The sequence below is a fragment of the Antedon bifida genome, chromosome 3, assembly GCF_963402885.1.
Source record: "Antedon bifida chromosome 3, ecAntBifi1.1, whole genome shotgun sequence".
In the NCBI taxonomy this organism is placed as follows: domain Eukaryota; kingdom Metazoa; phylum Echinodermata; class Crinoidea; order Comatulida; family Antedonidae; genus Antedon; species Antedon bifida.
The window spans coordinates 13,795,606-13,820,208 of NC_136228.1; the positions used below are offsets into that span (position 1 = coordinate 13,795,606).

The 24,603-nt window shown below is 33.0% G+C and overlaps 1 protein-coding gene across 1 annotated transcript; it reads left to right on the forward strand.

The window, feature by feature from the left end:
* The first annotated feature begins 16,377 nt into the window (after positions 1-16,377).
* LOC144838158 (uncharacterized) lies at positions 16,378-19,707 on the forward strand. Its single transcript, XM_078693518.1, has 5 exons — positions 16,378-16,468; positions 17,890-18,089; positions 18,413-18,517; positions 18,864-19,031; positions 19,534-19,707. Exons 1-5 carry the CDS (start codon positions 16,378-16,380, stop codon positions 19,705-19,707), a joined length of 738 nt encoding a protein of 245 aa, XP_078549644.1.
* The last annotated feature ends 4,896 nt before the right edge of the window (positions 19,708-24,603 follow it).

A 24,603-nucleotide genomic window follows, 5' to 3' on the forward strand; every position in this document is an offset into this window, starting at 1 on the left:
ACAAATATGGTTGAGGTTTATAAGAAAGGTGCAATTTCATTAAACATGTTTTTTTTCTAACGGATGTACATTTATTAGTAGGGCCATGTTATACGTATTGCCTCGTCTATAGTAAGAATATAGATTTTCTCAGTTCATCAGCGTTTTAGTCACAATTCATCATACTAGAGAGAAAAATTGAGGTTCATCGATATTTTAAATCGTGAATTGCTCTGAAACTTTCCAAAAACCTTTTTAATTCACGTCAATATTTTGTTTTTTTAACGACCTTTATTCCATTTCATGCGATTTGTATATAATTTATTTTTTGTGAATTTTCAATATATGATAAATATAACAGTTTGAATTTAAATGTTTTCTCGGACAAGCTCGAACGATGCCGTTCAGTTTTCTATATTCCATTATTATTTAACAGTATGCCGTTTCCATTCCAGAAGACAGTGCCGTTTAATTCTCTATAATATGATTTTCCATTATTTAAAAAACCGTTCCGTTCCGAGAATGTAGTCTTTAAAGAAACGAAGCAAACGACTGGAATAAAGGATTGTTGTTGATCCCCTTGTACACTCAGACTGAAGGCGTGTCGGAGGTGTGTGATGTCGCCACCAATCATATCCTAAATAAGTCCATACAACATGAGCAACACTGCAGAAAAGATTCCATAACAAGGTACCGTTGCTGCGATATCTTCCAGGCAACAAGTATTTCTTGGAAGATGATCGAGCACCAATTGTCCTGGGTTTACGAACCAATCTAAAAGTATTGATAAGTTTATAATCGACGATTGCATGGGCCTACTTTGTACCTAGGCCTGAGATTTCTTGGTATTTAGTGCCAAACCTCTAATATTTAATTAATACACCATGTCTATGTTATTTAAAACAGTTTTAGAAGACTAGACCTATAACTAGGACGGGTTTTAGATTCATTTGATTATATTATATTCGAAGGTTGAGAGATAACTAAGGTTTTATCGTAACGACGACATACGTGCTCCTGGATTGAAATCAATCTAGAATTATTCTTTTACTAAATTAAACAATTTAAACAGGATAACCAATAAAATTGCTTTGCCAAATTTTGAATTACTTTGAAAGTTACGACAAGGTCATCAACAAAATGTAAACAATGTATGAAATTGAGGAATACATCGTACGATGTATTGGCATTCTGCCAGCGATGAGTTTTATCAATGAACTGTATATTACCTTGAGTTTGCTTTCACGCATAGAGTAAACGCTTATACGTAAGCGCAACGCAAGTAATTTGACCAATCACGCCTCGATGGATCTTTCGAACTGCCGATTTGATTGGTCAGTTGCGTTGGGCCTATACGTCTTTGCGTTGCGTCCGAATTAGAACCAAACTTTACCTCTTTTATTACTCTGTTCCGACAATTGTAATCGGCTTAAAATCTAATTATTATAATATTAAACAATTAACTTAAAAAGAATATGTTTTAGTGAAATTGTTGGCAAAGGTTTTTGGAATATTTGTAACTTCTCACACGCGGTGGTATTCTGTAGGATCCGTTTTAATCCAGTCGTTTGAGTGTTGACATTCTTTGGTGCTCAGACGATTTCCCATCTTGAAGTCACCTGTGTTTAGATTTGTCTGTAGAAGTAGGTCGGTGAGGAGGTCAGATTTCATTCAACTAAACCGACATACTACACAGTTTGTAAACAAAGATGTAAATAAAAAACATTTTTTTTATACGTATCAAGCAGCGAGCTACGCACCAATTACTATTTTATGAAAAAATATTGGAAAATCTTTTATAAATGTATTATTTGTAATGTCAGTAATTTATGTTATCTCTTTGTATGTATTTTTAGTACGATTTTTCTAATAAATTCAAATCAAATCATGTATCGTGCTTATAAACTCAGTTTCATTTGAGACTTAGGGAGTGGAGTTGGAAGAGTCGTGAGTTACAACCCTGGCACTAGGTCAGGATTGAACCTGGCACTAGGTCATGATTGAACCTTGGTACTAGGTCATGATTGAACCCTGGCATTAGGTCATGATTGAACCCTGGCATTAGGTCATGATTGAACCCTGGCAGTAGGTAATGATTGAACCCTGGATCGTTGGAAACTGAATGAAGCATATTTCAAATCAATAAATTGATTTACTATTTAATAGTTTGAAACTAAAATTTGGAAATAATGTAATACCAACACAATTTTCGTTAGGCCTAAGTGTATTTATTTTGCGTTAATACATACGCCAATAATTATATTAATTTACGTGAATTTACTTTTCATTCCGATATGAAATAAGTAAAACAACCATTCAAGTTTAAAAATTACAACGTAAAAAATGATTTATTATTTGTGATTCTATCCGGAATATAATATAGGCACAGGACACCTGAAATGAATGAAAAAATAGCCATATTCTAGTTTTAAAATTACTAAATTAAATATTAGTTTTCACTTTTTAACATATTAACCACATTGTATTTTTAACTTTTGTCTATAGAGAAAAATCTCATATATTTTAAACATTTTAAAATATGATGAAATAAAATGAATCTGAATCTATATTATTGTATTAATTTAATATTTCATGTGTGTTATCATCCGGAATGTGCACCTGAAATAAAACAACCATATTCGAGTTTCAAAATTATTACATAAAATATGATTTACCAAGTTAATCTATTTATATTTTCATCCGGAATACGTAAGAATTATGAATGAAATGGGCACTTAAAATCCACTAGTATTCATAAAACGTGATTTAAACACGGCTTAAGTACAACAACGATTAGCCAGGCTAGACATAACGTTAAGGCAGTGGCAATCTGGGGTCAGGGGGGAAGCTTGGCGATTTGGCCTATCGCCAGGTTGCAGTTCGCACGTACACTTATATAACCATAGAAACATTGATGGTTTAGCCAATAACCAAGGTTATTGAATGCATCGTTTTAGCTTATTTCTAGTGCTTTAATTTCATTTTTAACTTTGAATTGTTTGATAAGCGCTAAAGCACTTGTATACTGAACTTAATTTGAACTTAATGTCGAGCTGAGATTTTCAGTTTAAAGTTCAGCGAATTAATTATCAATACTAAATAGGTACTATTATGTATCTATCTTGTAACGAAACGTCATAGTCTAATGTAGTTATTTACAGGTCTATATCAGTTGGCAATTTAGTTTATCTCTATATAGATTTTCAGCCATGAAGTAAAGGCTATATAAAATTGTCTTTGAAACTTTTAATGTACCCATCGTGTCGTCGATCTAGACGCAAACAATTTAGGAAAGTGATGTTTAATCTTATTTGAAACAGTAGTTGTTTGTACTGTATATATCTAAATATAATAATTTGTATTACCAAAATCTGCAATTGGCTAGACGCCAATAAAAAGTTGTATTCGATATGTAATTGGCTGATAGCCAGCTACATTCAGCCTAATTAAAAACCCAGCCATAGTTTTTTTTTATATAGTAACAAGATAAAGAAATTTACACATAAACCTAATTGATAGGATCAATGACCGCCCGGGCATCAAATGTGGGCCTATGTAAAAAGAGCCGTTATCGTGGTCCCTGCCGAACCCCTTTGGCTCAAAGGTTGGTCTTTTAATCCCCTCAACAACAAGCCAGAATAAAATAAAAAAAATAATCCTATACGAGTTAACCAAATGCACCTATGGTTCGATACTTTTTTAATCTATCGCTATACCCATCTATAGGCCTATACACATGATTATTCAATAATATTGTATCTCACATGACGTGATATAATATTAGTCCGTCGCCCTCAAACTAAGAAGTAAGTCCTTGTCTTTTGCTGAGGCGGAGCACTCGTAGTCGTATTCGATGAGGTGAGCTGACAGCAAAGAGTTGTCACGCGTTTTTTTCGGAGAACATGCCAAGTAATGATTTTTCCAAGGACATCATGGTCACGCGTCCATCAACCCTGTATAACCATTCAAATTATTTAGCGTAAATTTGAATAGCTTGGTCTAAAGCCTTTGTTACACTACCAAACTTTATGTGTCAAAAAAATGTGATGTGCCCATATATGGTAGTGCATGCTTAAATATGGTAGTGCTATGACATCATCATGTCCATATATGGTAGTGCTATGCTTAAATATGGTAGTGATATGACATCATCATGTCCATATATGGGCACATAACATTTGACACAAAACTACTGTAAAAGCATGATGAGAAGTATTCAGCTTCCTCCTATATTGACTTCCGATTTAGACAGTTTATATAACATCGATTGTTTGTTAGGGCAAAACCCTATTGTTATTTTTGTACGAAACATTCACAAGAACACATGAGGCACATGCTTGTTTGCTTATCCGAAAAACCCCCTGTTTAGTATCAGACCATTCAGCCAAACACTAAACAAAGACAAATACTTTATACTGTAATTGAAATACCTTATTTGCTATCAAAAGATATTGCATAACATCATTATTTTTTTCAATGTTCTTTATTGTTATCTTGATCTCCGTTTACAGCCCTAAATTCGTGACTAAATCGGTGTCTAGGTTGCTAGATAATAATTGCATTCGACCTATATACTGCATTACCATTTATTATTTAATTAGAAATTTATAGCCTAATTTAATATATATTAGAAAATACCAGGTGCGTATATCAAATAATATGGGCAGACTAAATACGTCAGTAGTTACCATTTTTATTATATCTATATAGGAACATTCGGAAGTTGGCTGGGCTTTGTGAATGTGGGTGTAGTCATAAATAGAAGAAATTAACGTAGATTCACATTAAGAATCAGAATTGGTTTGGTATGGATGAGAACAGAAGAAATATTGGATCAGGTAAAAGAATACCCATTCACACGCCAAACACACTGAGATATTTCCATTTTATTAAAAGGCAATAAGCTGTATTCATAGGACAAGTTTGAATGTTAAACTTCTAAAGTGAATGGTTCACATACGTGTTTGAGCAGAAAATGTTTTGTAAATCTGGTGTGAATCAACCTTTAAGTATTTGACAGCTAATAATATAAGATACAGACACGTTTGGCTCAATGTTTGTGTCATTTTATGTAAAGAAACAATTAATTTAGGTAGGTAAAATGCACAATTGCTACCAAATGATAAACATACATAGGCCTACATGTTGGAATCAATTATGAAATTGTAATTTCACTCTGCCCTGGTTGAACAAACTTTAATGTTATAAATGTTAGACTAATCTCTCAAGATTAAACATAAATTATGTGATAAAAATCAGCCGCCGAGAATTATCGTTTCTATAAACTGTGTCTTTAATAACTGTCTGGTCTCCCGTACTCTATAATCGCTTGGCTAATACGTCATATATAAGACCTTTTGCAGACACGCACCCATTAAAATGGGTATTGTTTCTTTAGTTAACCCCATTTAGAATCCATTTCACTCCTGGTACAATCTCCCAAAATACTATTAATAAATAAGAAAACAGACATTTTGTATAAAAAAATCTTTAATATAAGGCACTGACCTAATAATCTTTTCCCCATTTAGGCCTATATCCTGAAACTGCACTAAATAATAAGTACATTAATAGTTGAACCTCCTTTGAATTGGTACAGATTGGTGTAAAGTTGTATAGGCTACGGTAATTAATGAGATCATTGATCTGTAACAACTCAACCCCGTTTTATGTTTAATATTATAATTTGACTGCAAGAACTATTAAATTGATTTATATTTTGACGATATTATGTATTATCTGCGACAAATTAAATAAGGAAGAGTAATAATGCCATATATGCCAATATTTAAGATGTCTTCAGCTTCAACAACTGTTTATATTATTTTATATACGGTTTTAGAATAATAAAAACCAAGTAAAGTCAACAATGTATAACCAACGAACGCTGCATTATAAATTGTAATTTTTACATCAAAAATCGTCAGACTAGGCTTTTAGGCCTCGTAAGAATAAGTCATAACCTACCACTGGAATCGCGTTGGGTGTTACTATTAGTAATTGAGAGGGGTGGGGAAATTTCAACAATTAAGGCTTGGTAATAGTCCAATAGTCTATATAAAACTGTAGACGATATTCAAAGAAAATAATGGTATGTGCGTCAATCGTAGCAGCATGATATCGAGATATTTCCCTTAAGAAGGATTGCGAACAGAGTTAGGTTTCAATAGGAAATATATGAAGACGTGACAATGGGTTTATCTGTGTGTCTAGGATAATTACCAAAACGTCAGCCCACCGTCTAAACTGCAATGCATGTGTGACAGTTCACACCATATCACACTGTGTAATTTCATAGGCTTGAAGTACCGTACAATAGAATAAGAAATACTAATCGTGTTTCGCAACCGACCAATTACATATGAACATGAGTGCGGTACACTCCGCCTCACCACAAATGACCCCAAGTCAAGGTGACAGAGCGGACGTCGAATGGTCATCAAAGTAATCATGTAACTCCTGGGATTTGCAAAAGTACATAAAACAAACTGCCCGATATTTTACCTGTGTCTGTGTCATATTTTTGAAGTATTTAATTATTATTACCCTTATTCCCTTTCCGATTTCAATCATGATACGTGGACGTCAAAACCCTTGAGAGGTATCCACTTCATTATGTATTAGAATTCACCAGTCACGTTCAAGCCCACCCTCTTTGTTCCATTCTATCATGTGATTTTTATAGGAAAGAATCGGTTTTTGGTTAATAATTACATGGGTAACTTTAATAAGGATACATCAAATAAACTGTATTATGTGGTTGCTTGTTTTGACATTAATTTGTGTGAAAGTAAACATGTATGCACAATGTTAGTTTATCAGGGAGGAGTAAAATTGTAAAGAATGTACTGTCATTCTTTTTGTTATAACCGATTAGATTGGAACCAGTTTTCATTGTAACTTAAATGTTGCGCCTCTTCTATAACTGGTGGTGGTACAACTTGAAAATATGGACAAATTATAGCAACGTGACTTTAAATTTAAAATTGTCTTAAAATAGTTTTCACGCTGTTAATTGAACGATACAAAACTAAACTAGTTGTGATTATGCACACCAGGCTTAAAATATTGATAAGACACTTTAGAGGAAGAAAAAAACTTTTAATAGTTTAATTTAGAAAACTGAATAGTTTGTCCTTTCTTTCCATAAAAGTCAAGTCTTCCGTAATCCTTTAATTGTTAGGAATTAGGATCTTCATGGCGATATTAAGTTGTATTTTAAAAATTATCTTTCAAAAACAGTGAGGGTAATAAAAAATATAACATTCGAGCAAAACAATACTTAACAAAGAAAAACAAAGAAAACCCAATATGCATCACAGACCCACAAACTTTTACTTACGTCATTTATATAACCAAATATATTCCAAATAGCGGCCCAATCTACCACAGTATAGCCTATCAAGTATTACTTGATAACTAATTTCCTCCGATAAGTATCAATTATATGACCTGGATGTAATCCTCTAGTGAGTATGGTATTTTATACGAATTCGATACCGGTAAGATTTTCGAAGATTGTCATCATTGGTTTCATATACGCGCCCATTCAAACAGTAATATGACTTTTTACGCACGCGTTCAAACATTGCTAGTTGATATTACGTATATGGCTTTATACGCGCGCGTTCAAACATTGATAGTTGATGGTACGTATATGGCTTTGTACGCGCGCGTTCAAACAGTGATACTATACTACTAGATACTAGTAATACGGCTTTGTATTGTCGCGATGCGCGTAAGTAGGGAAATTAACTATGAATAGATATCATGACATTATTTAATCAAGACCAAATTAATGTAATAGATATTACAATAATACTATATGTTTAGTTTAGGTCTATTATGGGCATAACGTTGTTTTCGCATCAATTATATCCTGGAGTGAGTATGCATAATAATTCGTATTTGATAACATAATCTGTAATCGGCTGAAAAATTAACGATAGTGACACAATTTGGATTATAAAATCAAATAAGCATTTCCCCTTGAAAGTGTACGCTAGTCTAGACGTGTAGTCATGTTCCGTGATACAAGACTTTCAGCCTAAACCATTGTTAAATCTCTGCTGACCCACAAACTTACATATAATTCTGCGGTAGGTTTTTCTTTCCGAGAATACAAACTTCAATACGTAACGAATTAAATGGTGGAAACTCACTTCTTAATATTCTATCTCTGTAGATATAACAACGATTAGTTAGTTGTATTAGTGAAATTTTTTAATCTGTGGGTGATAAGTAATATGTTTATTAAAAAGATGCCGAAACCAAGATATTAACTTTAGGATTTTACTTCTTATTGCGTACCACGTGAAGTCAATGATAAACATACGACTGTGGTAAAAGTACAGGATTTTAGCTACCGGTAAATCTGACCTACTCAGTCAATAGTATCTTGAGACTTGATATTTTGTTTGTACTGCCTTCTTAAACTCGCACATCTCGGGAATATTCACAACGGATGTTGATTTTATCGTTTTCTATATTAAATTTAGAAGTTGTAAACAATTATAGTTAAACGGTGTATTGTCCCCCAAAAAAGATTAATTTTAAAAAATACTTCATTTTACAATTTTAATACAGTCACTTTAAAAAACTTTAACAAATATAAGTGTTTCACAAGACAAAATAAACTGTTAAATTTAACCAGAACCCATAGTCAATCTGACTATTTTTAGAGCCCAAATTACAGTTTTTTTCATGTAAAAACATTTTCGATCCAATTTTTGGTGAAAGTGAATAACCATTACGTGACATTAAAATGGCATATTCAACAACAATTCAACAATTATTTTTTCAGGGGGACAATGTTTTCAGGGGCCCAATATTATATATATAAACTACGAAAATATGAGCTCAAGTATTACACGTATGTTTTTCGGTCTAGAACCAAGACTAAATGAGTCCATTGCTATGTCAATTTTATAATTCTATTTTTGTGAAAGTTTTAAGCGTAGATTAATATTTACAATATCAACTTACTATTGATACGGTGTATGTACAAGTATTGTGCAATCATTCCCACATCAATAGTATGTCGTATTACCTGAGACAACTAAACTGTGTCAAATTTTAATGAATACAGACAGTCTGCTTCAAAATATGTCATTCAGTTTTTCATGATAATGATATATAAGTAGACGTTTACCCACACATGTATAACAATACACTTTAATGGCAAAGTTAAATTGGAAGATTTAGATACCATATCCAATAATTAAGTTCCTGGGAGAGAAAAATATTTGCACACAAGGACAAACCGTTAAAAACACTTTTAAAAAGGTTTGTTGACGCAAGGTATCCATGTCCATCTCATGTGAAAATATAAGAAACATGACATCATGCAACAGGTTGACAAGAAAATCATGAAATATTAAGTTCAGATGCGAATGACTCGTGACGACACACAGGCGGAAAGGTAAGCCGTTGTAAGCATGGCAAATGGCTAGGGAACTATTCATTACGTATGGGTGTTAAACATAACGTGTTCTTAATAGTTTGTATACAAATGTACAGTCAACATAACGTCATCTGCATTCTGTATCAAATAAATAAAATATAATATAAGACATATAAACCTTGAGAGGTTAGTGTCCGTCTAAAAAAATTGGTTTTTTAAATGAAATGCATATATTAAACTAAAAGAGTGTATCGAATCTCTGGTATTTTTCCAAAGTTTAATACGCACCTGTTACCAAAAACAAATTCAATTACGTCAATTGGGGCATTAATTAGTAAACATTCTACTATTTAACAAGTAATTAAGAAGATTGCAATAAAATAATTATTCTCGTCATTATTTCTCTGAATCTTTTCGTTTGGAGAGATGACGTAGTACCGCATCAGTTTCAGTATGTAATTGTGATTGGTCTGTTAAGTATCATATTACTGTATATATCAATTCCAACGAGCTGAAACTCTTTATTTTTAAAGAGTACGGTAATTTTTACGTTAAATAATTAAAGGTAATTAATAGGCGTTTATAGTAATTCACAAGTGTATTCGTTATTCTTATAAATCAAATATTTCTAGCCGCAACGAAATGGTAAATGGCAAGTTATAATTTGTTGACAGTGGCTTATAATTTGTTGGCACTTTTCATATACTTTTTTCTTTTAAATATATTATATATTGTACTGAATAATTAGTACGGTAAATAACTACTATTTATGGACATAACAATAAATATTGTTATTATTTTATTATTAATTATTAATGTTTAAAAAATCTCAATATCACTTTCCATTTTCTATAAAACCCTATTCTTGCCTTTTTGCTTATTTTATTTGTTTTTATTTTTTTTTATATTTTGTAAAATTTGTCTTCTTTTATTGAATAAATAATCTAGTTATTGACACTAATATTGAATAATGCTATTATTTTATCGAATTAAAATAGTAATAAGTAACTTTTTCATTCATTCGTTCACACATTTTCCATTTTATAGCAGCAATTGTAGGCAGGTTGCACAATAACTTGACCGACAGTTATTTCATTAATTTCGTACAGTACAATTTATTGAATAGTAGTTTTCCCTTTTGGAATATAAAAATAATAACTACCGTTTATATTATCAGATAATATTCAAGATAATTTCCCAAAGGAGAACATTAAAATGTGTTTTTGCAACATGTTTTTTCGAAGCTGTTAAGTTATTGAGACTGACCTTCAAATTTGGAAGTTTGTTTTCCTGTTTGTTAATTTAATTTAATTTTATTGTTTTATGATATAATAAATTGTCGTAACTGGTAAGAGGGCCTAATCAGGGAAGATTGTATTCCAATCCCTATTTAATACATAAATAAAATAAAATCGTGTTATCAACATTATTACACACCTATTGGTATAACCGTACTTTCCCACAACCCTTGTAGGTCTATTTAATTACATTTTAGTACTAAACTACAAAATATTTTGACAGTATTAGGCTACTTAATTGGACATACATTGTGAACAGAACATGTGTGATATAACATGCAAATCACTTTAAAAAATCGATAAACAGACAGAAAATATTTCGAATACATGGCGGACTTTTTATGAGCATGCACGAGAGTGCAAATCAAGAATGTATGAATCAATACAGGATTTCTAGGCCTAGTGATTTTTTTTACAACAAACGAATTTTTAAAATGAACAAATAGACCCTAATAGCAGTAAAGTTTAGTAGTCGCGGGTTTAAACTCTTCATTTCTCGATTATATGTTTTTCTTTTTCTTTCGTTGGATTTAAACGTGCCTCATGTTCTATACATCATAGCAATCCATGCCCGTAGCCACTGGGGTTCGTAGGTTCCAGAAGTGGCCCTTTCAAACAGCAGCAAAAGTTCTAATAAAGAGGCCTAACTCATGAACATTTTTGGCCATTCCTTCATAGATAACATGCAAATTACTTTCATCTATTAAGCTAGGCCAAAATCTTTTTTTTTCTTTACGCTTGTATTTCTCCATTTTTTTGCGAAAAAAGTAAAAATCCTAGTTAATGGGCTTGCAATCTTAATATGTAAAATATGTTACAGATTATTTATTTATTTATTATTATTGTTTTATATAGGTTGTATGTGTATGTATTCAAGCACCAGAACCGACCGGCCTACTGAAATTAATTTGATATTATAACAATAGCTCTTTTGTAGATTTTTAATTCTACTAACAATTGCAGCCACTTTTGTTCTTGCTTCATTCTTTTCGATCACACCTGAGTATTTTACAAGTGTAAATAAAATACTATGAATTTTTCTTCTTTTGTTGTTGTAATCTTTCTTATGAAGAGCAAAAATGTGAAATGACAATGCACAGCCACTCACACACAACAGGTTCTACAGAAGTCCTTCTTAAAATATCCTGGTTGGTCTCGGAATGTCTGTAGTAGGCCTATAGAAAACAACTTTTAAATGTGAACATACCTGTACTGTACTTGCTTCACTTATTTATTGCATTGAAGAGCAGCTTATCTATGTCAAAATAAATCACACACAATATCCACTTTCGGATAATTTATTTACCATGTGCTTGAATATTTTATAATCGAAAATAATTATCAGTTTGCCATTACAAAATATTCACTACAGCACTGAGATTTGCTTTATTAAAAATGTCAAAAGGTGTAATATAACTTAAGTATATACTTGGGTCTGTACATCTGTTACGCCTACGATGTAATAACATAATTATTATCAAGGTATATGACAATAAGTTTTTTTCCATAACAGGTAGGCGGAATTATCACAATAGTTTAAAAGTTAATTTTTGTATTAAATCAAACTTGTTAATACTCTTAGTTATAATAATTAATTTTATTTTATAACCACAAATATCCAAGGGGAGTGAATGATTGACCAGGTGTATTCGTTATTGTAAAATAGAGGTTTGAATTAGTGCGTGTGCGTGTTAGGCCTATTGCAATAAATTACTATTAGTATTATTAAACAGGTAATTCAGATACCAGTGTTTAGTAATTTTGAACATAATTATAAGTGTGTTACGGTGTGAGAAAATAAATATAAATATCAGTAATTTGTCCAGAACTGTGTATCTTAGTTTCCACGTTACATAAACGAAACATTCAATAGAATGTTTACACTTTAAGAAGTGAATTTTCAACTATTTTTATGTAAAATGTTCATTTTCTCTTGATACGTCTTTTAAATTAGTGGTCCCCTGGCATCGTACAAATGATAGTATCATAATTTTCTGTTGTAACCACAATATTATAAATATTATTTTTGGAAATAGGTTGTGGTATGCATTTGGTTGTAAACCAGCGGGTAAACCTCTAAAATGGATCGTGGCGAATTACTTTGAGGTAAGTTTTTTTTTTAGATTAAAACAAAAGTAATGTATCACGTTGGGGTTGGAATGATTGTTCAAAAGGCCAAAAGAATGTTACAGGATCCTTGAACACAATGAACATTAAGTTTAAAATCTTCCCTTTTCAAATTGCTCTTTTACTAAATTACACAATGCGTTAAATTGCTTTACAAAGGAACACATTTTAATCAACCATTAATAAACCTGGAATCAATCGTTTAGCGATATTCTAAATGTAATGTTAGTTTGTTTTGTGCTGTATGTAAATGTGTTATTTTTAGATTTGTACATATTTTATATTTGGATGAACTTTTGATTGAAATTTTATATTTTGTTATACTTTTTATATTATAATGTAAATTTGGCGCAGATTCTGAAATAGCACTTATATTTTTAATCAACCAGAATTGAATTGAATTAGGCTGCATTGTTCAAGTCAATGGCCACTGAGCTTTCGACAAATTTTAGAAAATACTTACACGTATACATTTATTAGTAATAAAATTAGATTACGTGAGAATGTTGTGTGACATTGAAATTATATACAGTGATATTGACCTTTGACCTGAGCCTAATGAAGTTCAAAATAATGGTTAATAGAAATTAATGTTTAAATTGCACACATTATGAATAGATTATACCGGATATATATTCGAGAAAAAATGTCGATATCACAAAAGAGATGCATAAAAATGTGCTTATTATATTATATCGACCGATGGAGTCTGTTGTATTAATTAAATAATTATGAGATGAGTTGTATGATTGTTGATTTACTTTTTATATTTATTTATATTGATTACGTAATATAGTGTTTCGTGTGAACCTGGGACGAAGCTCCCACACCACCTGTGAGTTACTTAACGCATTGTATCCTCCTTCAGCGGTCTCATAAACCACATATTAGGCCATCAAAACAATCATCCCTTTACTAATATTTTATTTAATCCACTCAATAAGTTATGTCTTTAGTATGTCAGCTTACATTTGAGTTGACCGCGTGGCGTGTAAGCGCATTCCGCCGCGGCAAGGTAGTACCAGTAACTTCATGCAATATCATTATCCCCTCGAAAACGGAACGAATTGTTATAGCATAATTGACCTTCCGTTGAAAACAATATGGTCACCATGTCAAGTATCCTATTCCCACCAAAGTCGGACTAAAATCTACATTTTGACATTTTTTACGGTAATTAAATTGTTGTGTATAATAATGTATATTTAGCATTGGTTTATTAAAGCTTGGTTCCCACATAGGACAAATACAAGGACGATACGCGCAATGCAATTTGGCCAATCACATCCCGTCACTTGCGTTACGCACTATATAAATTATCTCAAACAGATTAAACTGAATATACGTAAATAAAATATTAAGGTGCTAAGGCATTTAAAAACATTTCAAAACATATTACTATAACTTGTGTATTATGTCTTAATATATGTATTTACTTTATAGTTCTATCTACACTATCAAACTTTATGTGACAAAAAAAATGTGATATGCCCAATGGACATGATGATGTCATATCACTACGATATTTGGGCACGTCACACTTTTTTTGTCAAAATAGTTTGATAGTGTAGACAGAGCTTAACGTACCAATAAAATGTGGATGCATATGATATCATTCACCATTTGAGTTCTTTCATCAAAAACTTTTTTTTTCTTTTTTAAAAGTGCAATGCACACAAAAGTAAAACACATCGTGATGGAATTCAATTTTTGTCATGTCGTCATACCCGGGAGTGTAGTGTCATAATAAAGTGGTTAAGATGTCAAGTTGTAACATATGGTACCCTTTTTTTAAAGAATATCTCCCCTTCTTTTAAATTCGAAGGCTAATTCCTACGTCATTTCTGAATCAAAAACAATGTAATGTTCAGTGACTAGAAGTTACTTAATGGATTATATAACCTTTAAGAGTTTGTTTTGAGTTAGGCCCCGAGTTAGACATATTAATTGTAGTTTAAATAATATTATTCAATAAATCACCAATTCCCAAAATATATCTGATTTACCTTTTGAAATGCCGAGTATTGTAATTGATCATAAGAATATTTTGTATAGATCCGTGTGGCACAACTTGGAAAGAAGGCAAATAAGTTTAGACACCAAGCCTAATGAATATTTATTTAATGAAAAATTATGTACTTATATGTATGCAATCAAATTGGTTTATACATTGAGTGAACAACAAAGTAAATAATATGTTCGTTCTTTGTAAAGAAAACAAACAAGGATTGCACCTAACAATACAAAACAATCGTGGGTCTGTGTGTTACGCAGCGAATTTCTGTATCGTCATGTCAAGTATATGGAATTAAGTAAGTAAGTGCTCTTTACGGTTGAATAGACTTTTTGAAAATGTTGCGGTATTATTTGTTGCCTATTGTTATAGTTTTACGAGCTTTAAACAAAAAGTTACTTATTCTTACATTATATGTATTTAATTATGATGGTAATTATGTACGATGCTAATTACAGAATGATGTGATATTGCATTGACTGTTTAACTATATGTACGTGAGTGGCTCATACCTCACAAGAAGATGACTTGAATGCTTTGAAAATAGATATAACATTGATGTTAATCCATGTGAATGTTGTATGGCTACTTGGTAAACGATAGGATTATAAGTGCATTATGTTTGATCCGCTTCTGAGCATTCTGACACCGAAGAAGAAGAACAATTTATAGTTCAACCTAGACAGTTACAGTTTGAAACGATGTTGGTTCATAACTTGCAAATGCGAGCAACACAAGAACGAGAAAGAAAAATACTAACCAACAAGTCTCATAATAAATCACTGTCTCTGGAAAATTGTCAGTTCTTGGTGGTCAAATGGTCTGTTGATGAGATGATAGGTTCGAATCAGACCAGGCGTATTTTGAATGGCTAGTTACCGAGGATGATAATAATAATGATACCATTTTTTAGTTCGAATCCACGTAGGCCTACAAAAAAAGAATGGAGGTTTTATAAACGTGTATAAAGAGTTTGATATTGCTTTACATGACTATTAATGTTGTACCACAATTAATTGAGGCGGGCGAAATTACCTTGGTCATGCTAGGTGCTAGGTGCAATAACTTTTGCGGTCAATCAGACTCTATTCGTGACGGGATATTGTGAGTCGGTGATTTTTGTGTGTGGACATAATGATTGAAAAAAATATGACTATTAACGTACATATGTTTATTGTTAAGGTTTTGTTAGGTAAGGTAATTTCGTTTCATCAAGGGTGTTTAGAATGATTCGCTGTCCCTTCAGAGGTTCATGGCATTTGTGGTTAAACACGGGTAATCGATGTACTTTTAGGTCGAAACGGAACTTTAAGGTTCAACTAAAAAAAAATGTTTTGTCAAAAAATAACAGCATTCGTCATCGCAATATTATACACAAATGTTGATGTTTGCTGTAAGATTGTGTTTTTAAGATCGTGTCTTTACTTCCATTTGTGGTGTAATAATTTAACGGAAATGTTGTACATCATCAATTATCAATTAACAGGTTGTCTATTACCACGTACACTGACTAACAACACAACGACAAAGTAAAAATTGAAGTAATCCTGTAGCTTATGGCTGTGACGTATGACTCTGGATATGAAGACGAACCAGGTGTGAGTAGACTTAATCCGTCAAGACTTGACCGCCAAATAATCATCCTAAGTCAGTTCTGTTGTTTTTTCACTTTTAAACCATATTAAAGGTTACTATACTAACATAAAACAGCGAAAAGTAACTTCTAATGAACACGTTACGGAATGTTAACACTGGTGGATCACCGAACTACCGGCCTCTTGGGATTGATTAAGACGATACTTCCAATATTTCGTGAGCAACATGTAGAACGTCCCTTGAGAAGTGAGCCGCTTTCTTTTGACACGCTTCGATGTTCCTTGCGTTGGAGTTGGCTGACTTCCGGTTCCTTTGGTGTATATAAAGACGATGGCAATATTATGCCAAATTATTATTATCACACATTTTGAGAAGTACATTTGCACTCACTGATTGTGGAAGGTGTCATTTTTTTTAACTTCACATTACTGGATATCTTGACTCTATTACTATGTATCTAAGTAAGTAAGAACATTAATGTTTTGTTTATTTTGTAAGAACATAAGCTTTTTCGTCAGCGAAAAACTTTTACGGTTTGTCAAAACGTGTTTGAACCGTGTAGGTTTATTTCATTTCTCATTATTTTATTTCATTCGTGTGCACATTTTATGCGCAATTAGTAACCGTGTTTCCATGGGATACACAATAAATTTGATGATAAATCCGTACCACGTGTTCAGTGTTTATAGAAGAATTCATCATTTTAATAAATATATTTTGGGGATTGTATAGTTTGGCATTATTGTTTAATAATGCATTTATTAGTTTTGTTCGATGTTAAAACAGAACAAATTAGGCTAGTATATGCAATTCAAAAGATTCTTAGAGCGTTTCTAGTAAGTACCTACTCGATATGTTTTAAAATACCGATCTGCATTTGAAAGGTTTACCAAGTATCGAGTAGATCAAACTAAAATTATCAATGATTACAAGAAGAATAAAACTATCTACACATTTGTTACTAAATTTAAGAGAAAGGGGTGGCTTTGGTAGGCACTCATTATACCTATAAAATTACGGTATTTTGTAGATATAATTAAGAAGCGAACTATAGTTTATTATAAAGTTATTCACTGAAGAGAATTTGCTTCAGATGTGTTAAACATTTTATTGTGTAGTATAAAATATTGCGCGACATTATTTCTCAGACATACCGCCATCTTATTTTATCAAACAAGGGATAATAATAAAAGATAGAAAGTCCTTCGTAGTATTTTTAAACATTTCCGGTTTTGTGGTTTAAACACAAATCCCTGAACATGTTTTATGTGTACAAATTTAGATTAATTAATATTGGGCACATTCACTTTGGCAATTGTCCAAGATATTAGGCCTAAATTCGTCATCATGATCTGCTATTAACTCACTGATGCGGGCAATGTATATTGTGACTAAGATCATCTTATATCACGTTTAAAAACGTTATTTTGTAAAATGAAATAACTAATCTTAATCATGCTGTTCCGTTTCAGGTATCTTGACAGTTTGTATTCTATGTGCGGTTGCTGATTCTGCACCGACGGAGGTTTCCACCACTATTACCACGGAAACGGTAACGGTTTCATTAACGACTGCGGGTTCCCCAACGGCAACATTAGCACAGCAATATAGCCGCATACTGTCATCTATATCCACGACTGCAATTGAAGTGAACACTGTTATGTCTAACTTCGTGAGTATGCACTATTTTACTTCCTCGAACTTTATTTAGAAAAGAGAGAATGGTTTCTTCCATCTGAAATAAAACTTGCAAATTTGCCAAAAAATACAATTCGGGAAAATTATTAGTTATTTTTAAGTTTTGTAAACTATTTATCATATAGGCTTATGATGTAGGACTATACGACTACGGTTTCAGCCAGTGGCTGCTTGTGTCATTTTTTTTTCATAATAAAGATATACGCTGCCGAATATTATTATATTTACATCGTTTTTCATTTCTTAATATTAGTCTTTAATATGAATATTAAATAATTGAATCGAATGTTCTTTCAGAGAAACGAAAGAATCAGCGGCCCAGAAGTCGATTATTACTATTGGACTCTTCTAGGAGTTCCAAGTATTCACAATTTCCCGCTTGGAAAACGAGAAAATGCAAACGTAGGTTTGTTTTACTTTATCTCTGTCTAATTTTAGAATATATATATTTAGAAATAGTAAAATAATGTTAAGTTTTACCTAAAAGATGTATGGTTATTTGAAATCATATTTGATGAATTTCGTAGTTGATTTAACCCTTTTTCAGTATACATATCCAACTTCAACTTTACTTTTTATTAACAAAGTTTCATTTGAGGCTCGGGGTGGACTAGAAACCGTCATAGTGGTTAAACCCCTGTAACTCCGTCATGATTGAACCCGAAGATTGGAGTTGGAAAGTATGATCACCAAACTACATGTTCTAATCTGACAATATTCCTATATTATATTTGTGGTTATTTTGTAGGCTCAGGACTTACTTGAAACATACAGAGAAAACATCAATATATTTGACACTGCACTTACCTTTGTGATAGCAGATGAGGATAATTACAGAGGCCACAACGGATATAGAAGCCGATTTACGTCACTTCGATCCAAGATTAGAGATATAGTCGCTCAATTAGAAAGTATTGTAAGTTTTATTTTTAACAAATTCATGTATTTTATACAAAGTGATTAATGTAATAAGTTTGTATAAATACTCGTAATGTAAAATGTTTATGGGGGAGGACTATAACTAAAAATTACATTAATGTGATTACGTACTATGACATACTTTTTAACAAGGACTTATCGCGTCTAATCTGGCTAACTCTGTCTGAACTCACCCGATTCTCTGTAATGTATCTGTACAGATGGCATTATATCCAGTATATAATATGGTGCTGTAGTAGTACTGTAGTGTCACATGTGACACCTGTATTATGTTAACGTTCGTGTTAAGTTCAACTTATGACCGATGATAAAGGCGTCACATGTGATACTTATGTGATACTGTATTACAGATCTGGCTATGATACTGGGAAATTATAGGTACAGTACACCTAATAAATCCAGGGTTTTAAGCTGATTCAACAGTTCTTCAGTAATATTTGTTATATAATAATTATTATATTATTCATAATTTCTTACAGATAAGCAGTTCTAATCTTCCAGTTGGTACAAATTTAGCCAGCGTCGACACCCAAGTATGGTTTCCCCCATCAGCAGATGAAACAGAGAGGGCCAAGAGAGATTACGTCACATTACGACAGTTAAGTGGGTATTTACCCGCTACGCACGCCAGTATATCTCGCATACGACCTTAACAAAACCCAACCCAATATAACTATTAACAGAAAATGCTGCAGCAAAATTATATTTTCTGTTTATTTATTACAATTAAATAGTATTCAAACCATTCCAATATATTTTTTCAAAACTAGACATTTGTAATGAAAAAATGAATGTTAAAAAATGATATACATTCGTCTATTTATATTTGTAAAAAAATATTTTTCGTATTTATTGTTAATTTATGAAATTAATAGCTTTGATATTTTAATTGAATGTGTATATAATTGCTTAAAAGCTATAATGCGGTTTAATAATTTATAACTCTTGTTTGGTTTGAGTAGACTAGGCCTAAGACTGTTTTTCATTTACAGCATTTTAATTATTTATTTTTTGCTCTTTCATAAAACCGTTACACAACTTGTGGTGTTTCCTGAAACTTGGTTCCCACTAGGACGCAACGCAAGTACGTAAAGCGCAATGCTGTATAAAGCATGCTTCCTACTAGGGAAGACGCAACGCAAGAACGTATACGCTAGCTGCGCGAGTGAGTTGACCAATGACAAGCGATTGATTATTCAAACTGTCGCTGGTCACTCTCAAGTGGGAACCGAGCTTAATTTGATAAATCACAAGTGATAGAACTGTCGCTTGAATTGGTAAACTCGCTTGCGTTGCGCGTGTGAACCAAGCGTTACTTGTGATAGCGTAGCTAACCAATTAGAAAATACTGTTTGTAGCTCATTAAAAATTACCTTTTTGAATGGTTTGATAAAGTAAATGGGCGTTACTGTAATTGGCACTAGGTTTATGCTATTCGATTTGTCAATGTTTAAGTATGCAGTAAGGTATTAAGTATTTTCTAACCAACGTTAGTATTGTAGATCAGATTCTTAATGTGCATGCGATTAGAATCATTTAAGTCAATTAAAACGACTTTAATTTTAAATATATTTAACCCCTTTAAATGTGAATATCATCACACCTCTGTAATTACCTCTGTAATGGTTAACTTTACTGGAATTGCAGTTTTTAAGATTGGTCCCGGCCAACTAGGACGCAATGCAAGAAATTTGACCAATCACGACGCGTTGAGTCCTCCCAACTATCGCTTGTGATTGGTCAATTCACACATGTATTTTCCTTGCGTTGCGTCTTCCCAGTTGGACACAAAGCAGTTTAACAGAAGACGTTGGTATGTTTAGATGTTGTTTAATTATTAAGATGTTTGAACAATGTTCTTTAAGGCTCTCATTTCATGAGATAAACAGCAGCATAAAACAATATGTGCAATACTTGACTATTGCCAGTGCAATTATTTATGTTAGATTAGGAAAAATGACAACTTCAATGTATATTATTGTGGCTAAGCCTTGCAAGAAGTTATAAATTTACAATGTAAGCGTACATAATTTAAGTATAACTAGAGTAGGCGGTATTACTATTCAATTGTGCCTTACTGGTAATAAAGATATATTTAAACAAAATTTATTTGAATTCTTTTTTTTTCTTTTAATTTTTTTTTGGAATACTGAAGTTAAAACAGATCAGGTTGACTGTCTGCTTGTTGGCTGTTTTACACCATAGTCACTATGTACACTCACAATCATTCAGTAGTGTTTTCGGAGCCATGTAATTTTACAGAATATCATTATGGCTCTCATAGAGATAATATTGACAATCCTAAAGATATTTGATTTTCCCACTATTGCGCCCTCTATCTCAAAACCACTTTTGGCATAATTAGGTTACGTTTCACACTGTTGCGCCCTCTATCTCGAGACAACTTTTGGTACTATTGAGCGTACTTATTGCATGCAGTAAATTAACAATAACTCGGTACGTAGGTTAATACAAGTAGTGTTATTTTATATAGGCGTACATACTGAAAACCAAATGGAGGAATTATGTATTGCTAACCGTTCCTTCTAATGTTAGGCCATGGAGGTATAAAAATATACCTCCATGGTTAGGCCTACAGACAGGTCTGTCCTTCACTGCTACTTTATTCTGGAATTCGGAATGAATACATAAGAAATGGAGATCCAGGTGTGTAGAAGACTTAGCGTGAGTGGCGAAACCATTGTGTGTGTGACACGATTGTAGAGGAAAGCCAGGTGATATGTAAAAATACAAATCATGATCTGTAGTGTGGATGGGTTACGGTAATTAAAAAATGGTTACTGATTTATATTAAAGATATGAGATTACATTTAGTTTACTTTCGATACCATTGCTTATGAGAAACAACATGTAAACTGAAAAACACGAGTGGTAGGGTACATTATGGTGATTCTGGTGAACATTTTATAAAGATTTTGTAGCATATCTTGTATAACTTATATTATAAGTGACATGAATCTAGCACGGGAACGTATTTTTGAGCCAATACTATGTGTACTACTGTTGTGTCCGTGTATAGAGGGCGCTGGACCATTTTCCTTTATGTAACATAATATCTAACTTCTCCTTGGAGACAGACTCTATAACTTATAAGTAATAATCGCGCGGCTTCAGCTCCACAACCAGACATTGCGCTATACACAAGCACCGTGGTTATACAACCTATTCGATTTATATATGTTTATAATTTATTTGATGAAGAGTGTGAAAATATTTTGGATAGTTTTTGTAAATGATCCTAAAAAGAGCATGACATTTCGCAATGATTCACTGAAACCAATGACTCAATAACTATTCTACATTGCTATATTAAGTAAATTTAAAATAGGGGGTGGGGGTGTTTTGTAATAGTTGTGTTAACAGTTGATTTTATTTAGTTCTGTACACTGTTACTATATTTGGTTTCTTTTATCTTATTTGAGGAAAGTAGTATGATATATTTTTAACTGATAGGGGTAGGAGTGTTGCGGGTAGGAGTGTGGTGTTGCGGGTAGGAGTGTGGTGTTGTGGGCAGGGGGTGTTAGGATTGATTGTTGTGATGTGATTTGTGGTTTCATACTAATTGCCAAGCTACTTCAGATATTGAGTATGCCCGTTTATATGATTGCCCAAACGAGCTATGGACATGTGGTGTGTGCTCTCTACCGACCTTTCCTGACTCTTTTTTTGAATTCAATAATGAATTAAACAACAGTACCGATTCGGTGGCAAGCTCGAGTTTTTTGCCTTCAGACGCATCAAGTATCTCGTTAACATCATCGGGTACTCGTGCCTCTCTATATTGCGCTCTATTGAATGCCAGGAGTTTAAAAAACAAATTAACTGAATTTCAAGCTGTCGTTTCATCAATGTCGCTGTCAGTAGTTGCCGTTACTGAAACATGGCTAGACTCTACCTTACCATCTTCATTAATCTTGGATACTGATTGTTACACGATATTTAGAAAGGACAGAAATCGCCATGGAGGTGGTGTGATGTTAGCGGTTGCAAATAATCTTTCTCCTTCTATTATTGAGCTTCCGCAAAATGTAACAACTGAAATTATATTTGTTCAAATGATTGTAGGATCAGAAAAATGGATTTGTGGAGCATATTACAGACCTCCTACTGAGATTGGGAGTATCGACAAATTAGAGGATATTCTGGTGAATCTTGATTTGGATTCCTATGCAGGCGTCATCTTGCAGGGAGATTTTAACATTGATTATTCGCATAATGTCAATACTCCCTTAAAAACTAACCTAAAGTCTTTAGCAGATGCTATGTGTATTGATCAACTAGTTCTTGACGTAACTAGATCATCAAATGATTTTAGTTCTAATACAATAATTGATCTTATATTTACTTCCCGTCCGGATCGATTGTGTGAAGTAAAAATTGATGCAGGTCTTGCCAATTCTGACCATCACATGGTAACGTTTAGAATTCGCGGATCTCCTGGAAAACTTCCCAACGTGGTCCGTGAAAGTTATCAATATCATAAAGCAGACGTTGAACATTATCAGAGCCTAATTTTGTTGACTCCATGGGAGTTAATTGATTTCACTGACATCAATGTGGCATGGGATCAGTTTTCGGATTTCCTTCTAGCTTGTGTCAATGATAGTATTCCAGTTCGTCGCTCCCGTAAAAAAGCCAAACCTTGGATATCGCCTGTGGTTTATAGACTTATTCTTGAGAAACGGGCTCTGTTTAAAAAAGCTCGTAGATTAAGCAGTACTTTGGCTTGGAATAAATACAAATGTATACGAAATAAAGTACGCAACGCGTCTAAGAAAGCATACAGTGACTTCATTACCAATCTGTTTAGAAAGAAAGATAACCGGAAGTCATTTTGGTCTTTTATAAAAAGCAAGCGAAAGTCATCTCAACTCATTGACTCCTTTGTGGTTAATGGCAATACCATAAGACACCCTACTCAAATTGCCAACGAGTTTAACAAGTTGTTTGTGAGTTTTTTTAGTGACTCCCCTAATTATGTGAGCCTCACTTCACCAACTTTGGACATTCCATCTCTTGCCGGTTTTCATGTTTCACGTTGTCAGGTGGAATCTGTTATCAAAAACTTCGCAGCTAATAAAGCTTCTGGTCCTGATGGTGTGAGTGTTCGGATGCTAAAACTCGCTTGTCCGGTAATTATTCCGGCTATCACACACTTTTTTAATCAATCGCTGTTATGTGGTAAAATTCCTACTTTGTGGAAGCGTGCAAATGTTGTTCCTATATTCAAAAAGGGTGACAAAAGTAACTTACTTAATTATCGTCCAGTGTCTCTTACGTCGGTGATGTGCAAGATGTTGGAAAAACTTGTTTTCCAACAAATTCTTAACCACTGCCAAAGTAACAGCCTGTTGGCGAGTCATCAACACGGCTTTCTTCCTGGTCGATCCTGTACCACAGCCTTGGTGTCGGCAACCACTGACTGGTTACGTGCACTTGATTCGAAAACGCCAGCCGTTGACCTTATTACTTTGGATTTCAGCCGTGCGTTTGATACCATATCCCACGATATTCTTCTCCGCAAGCTA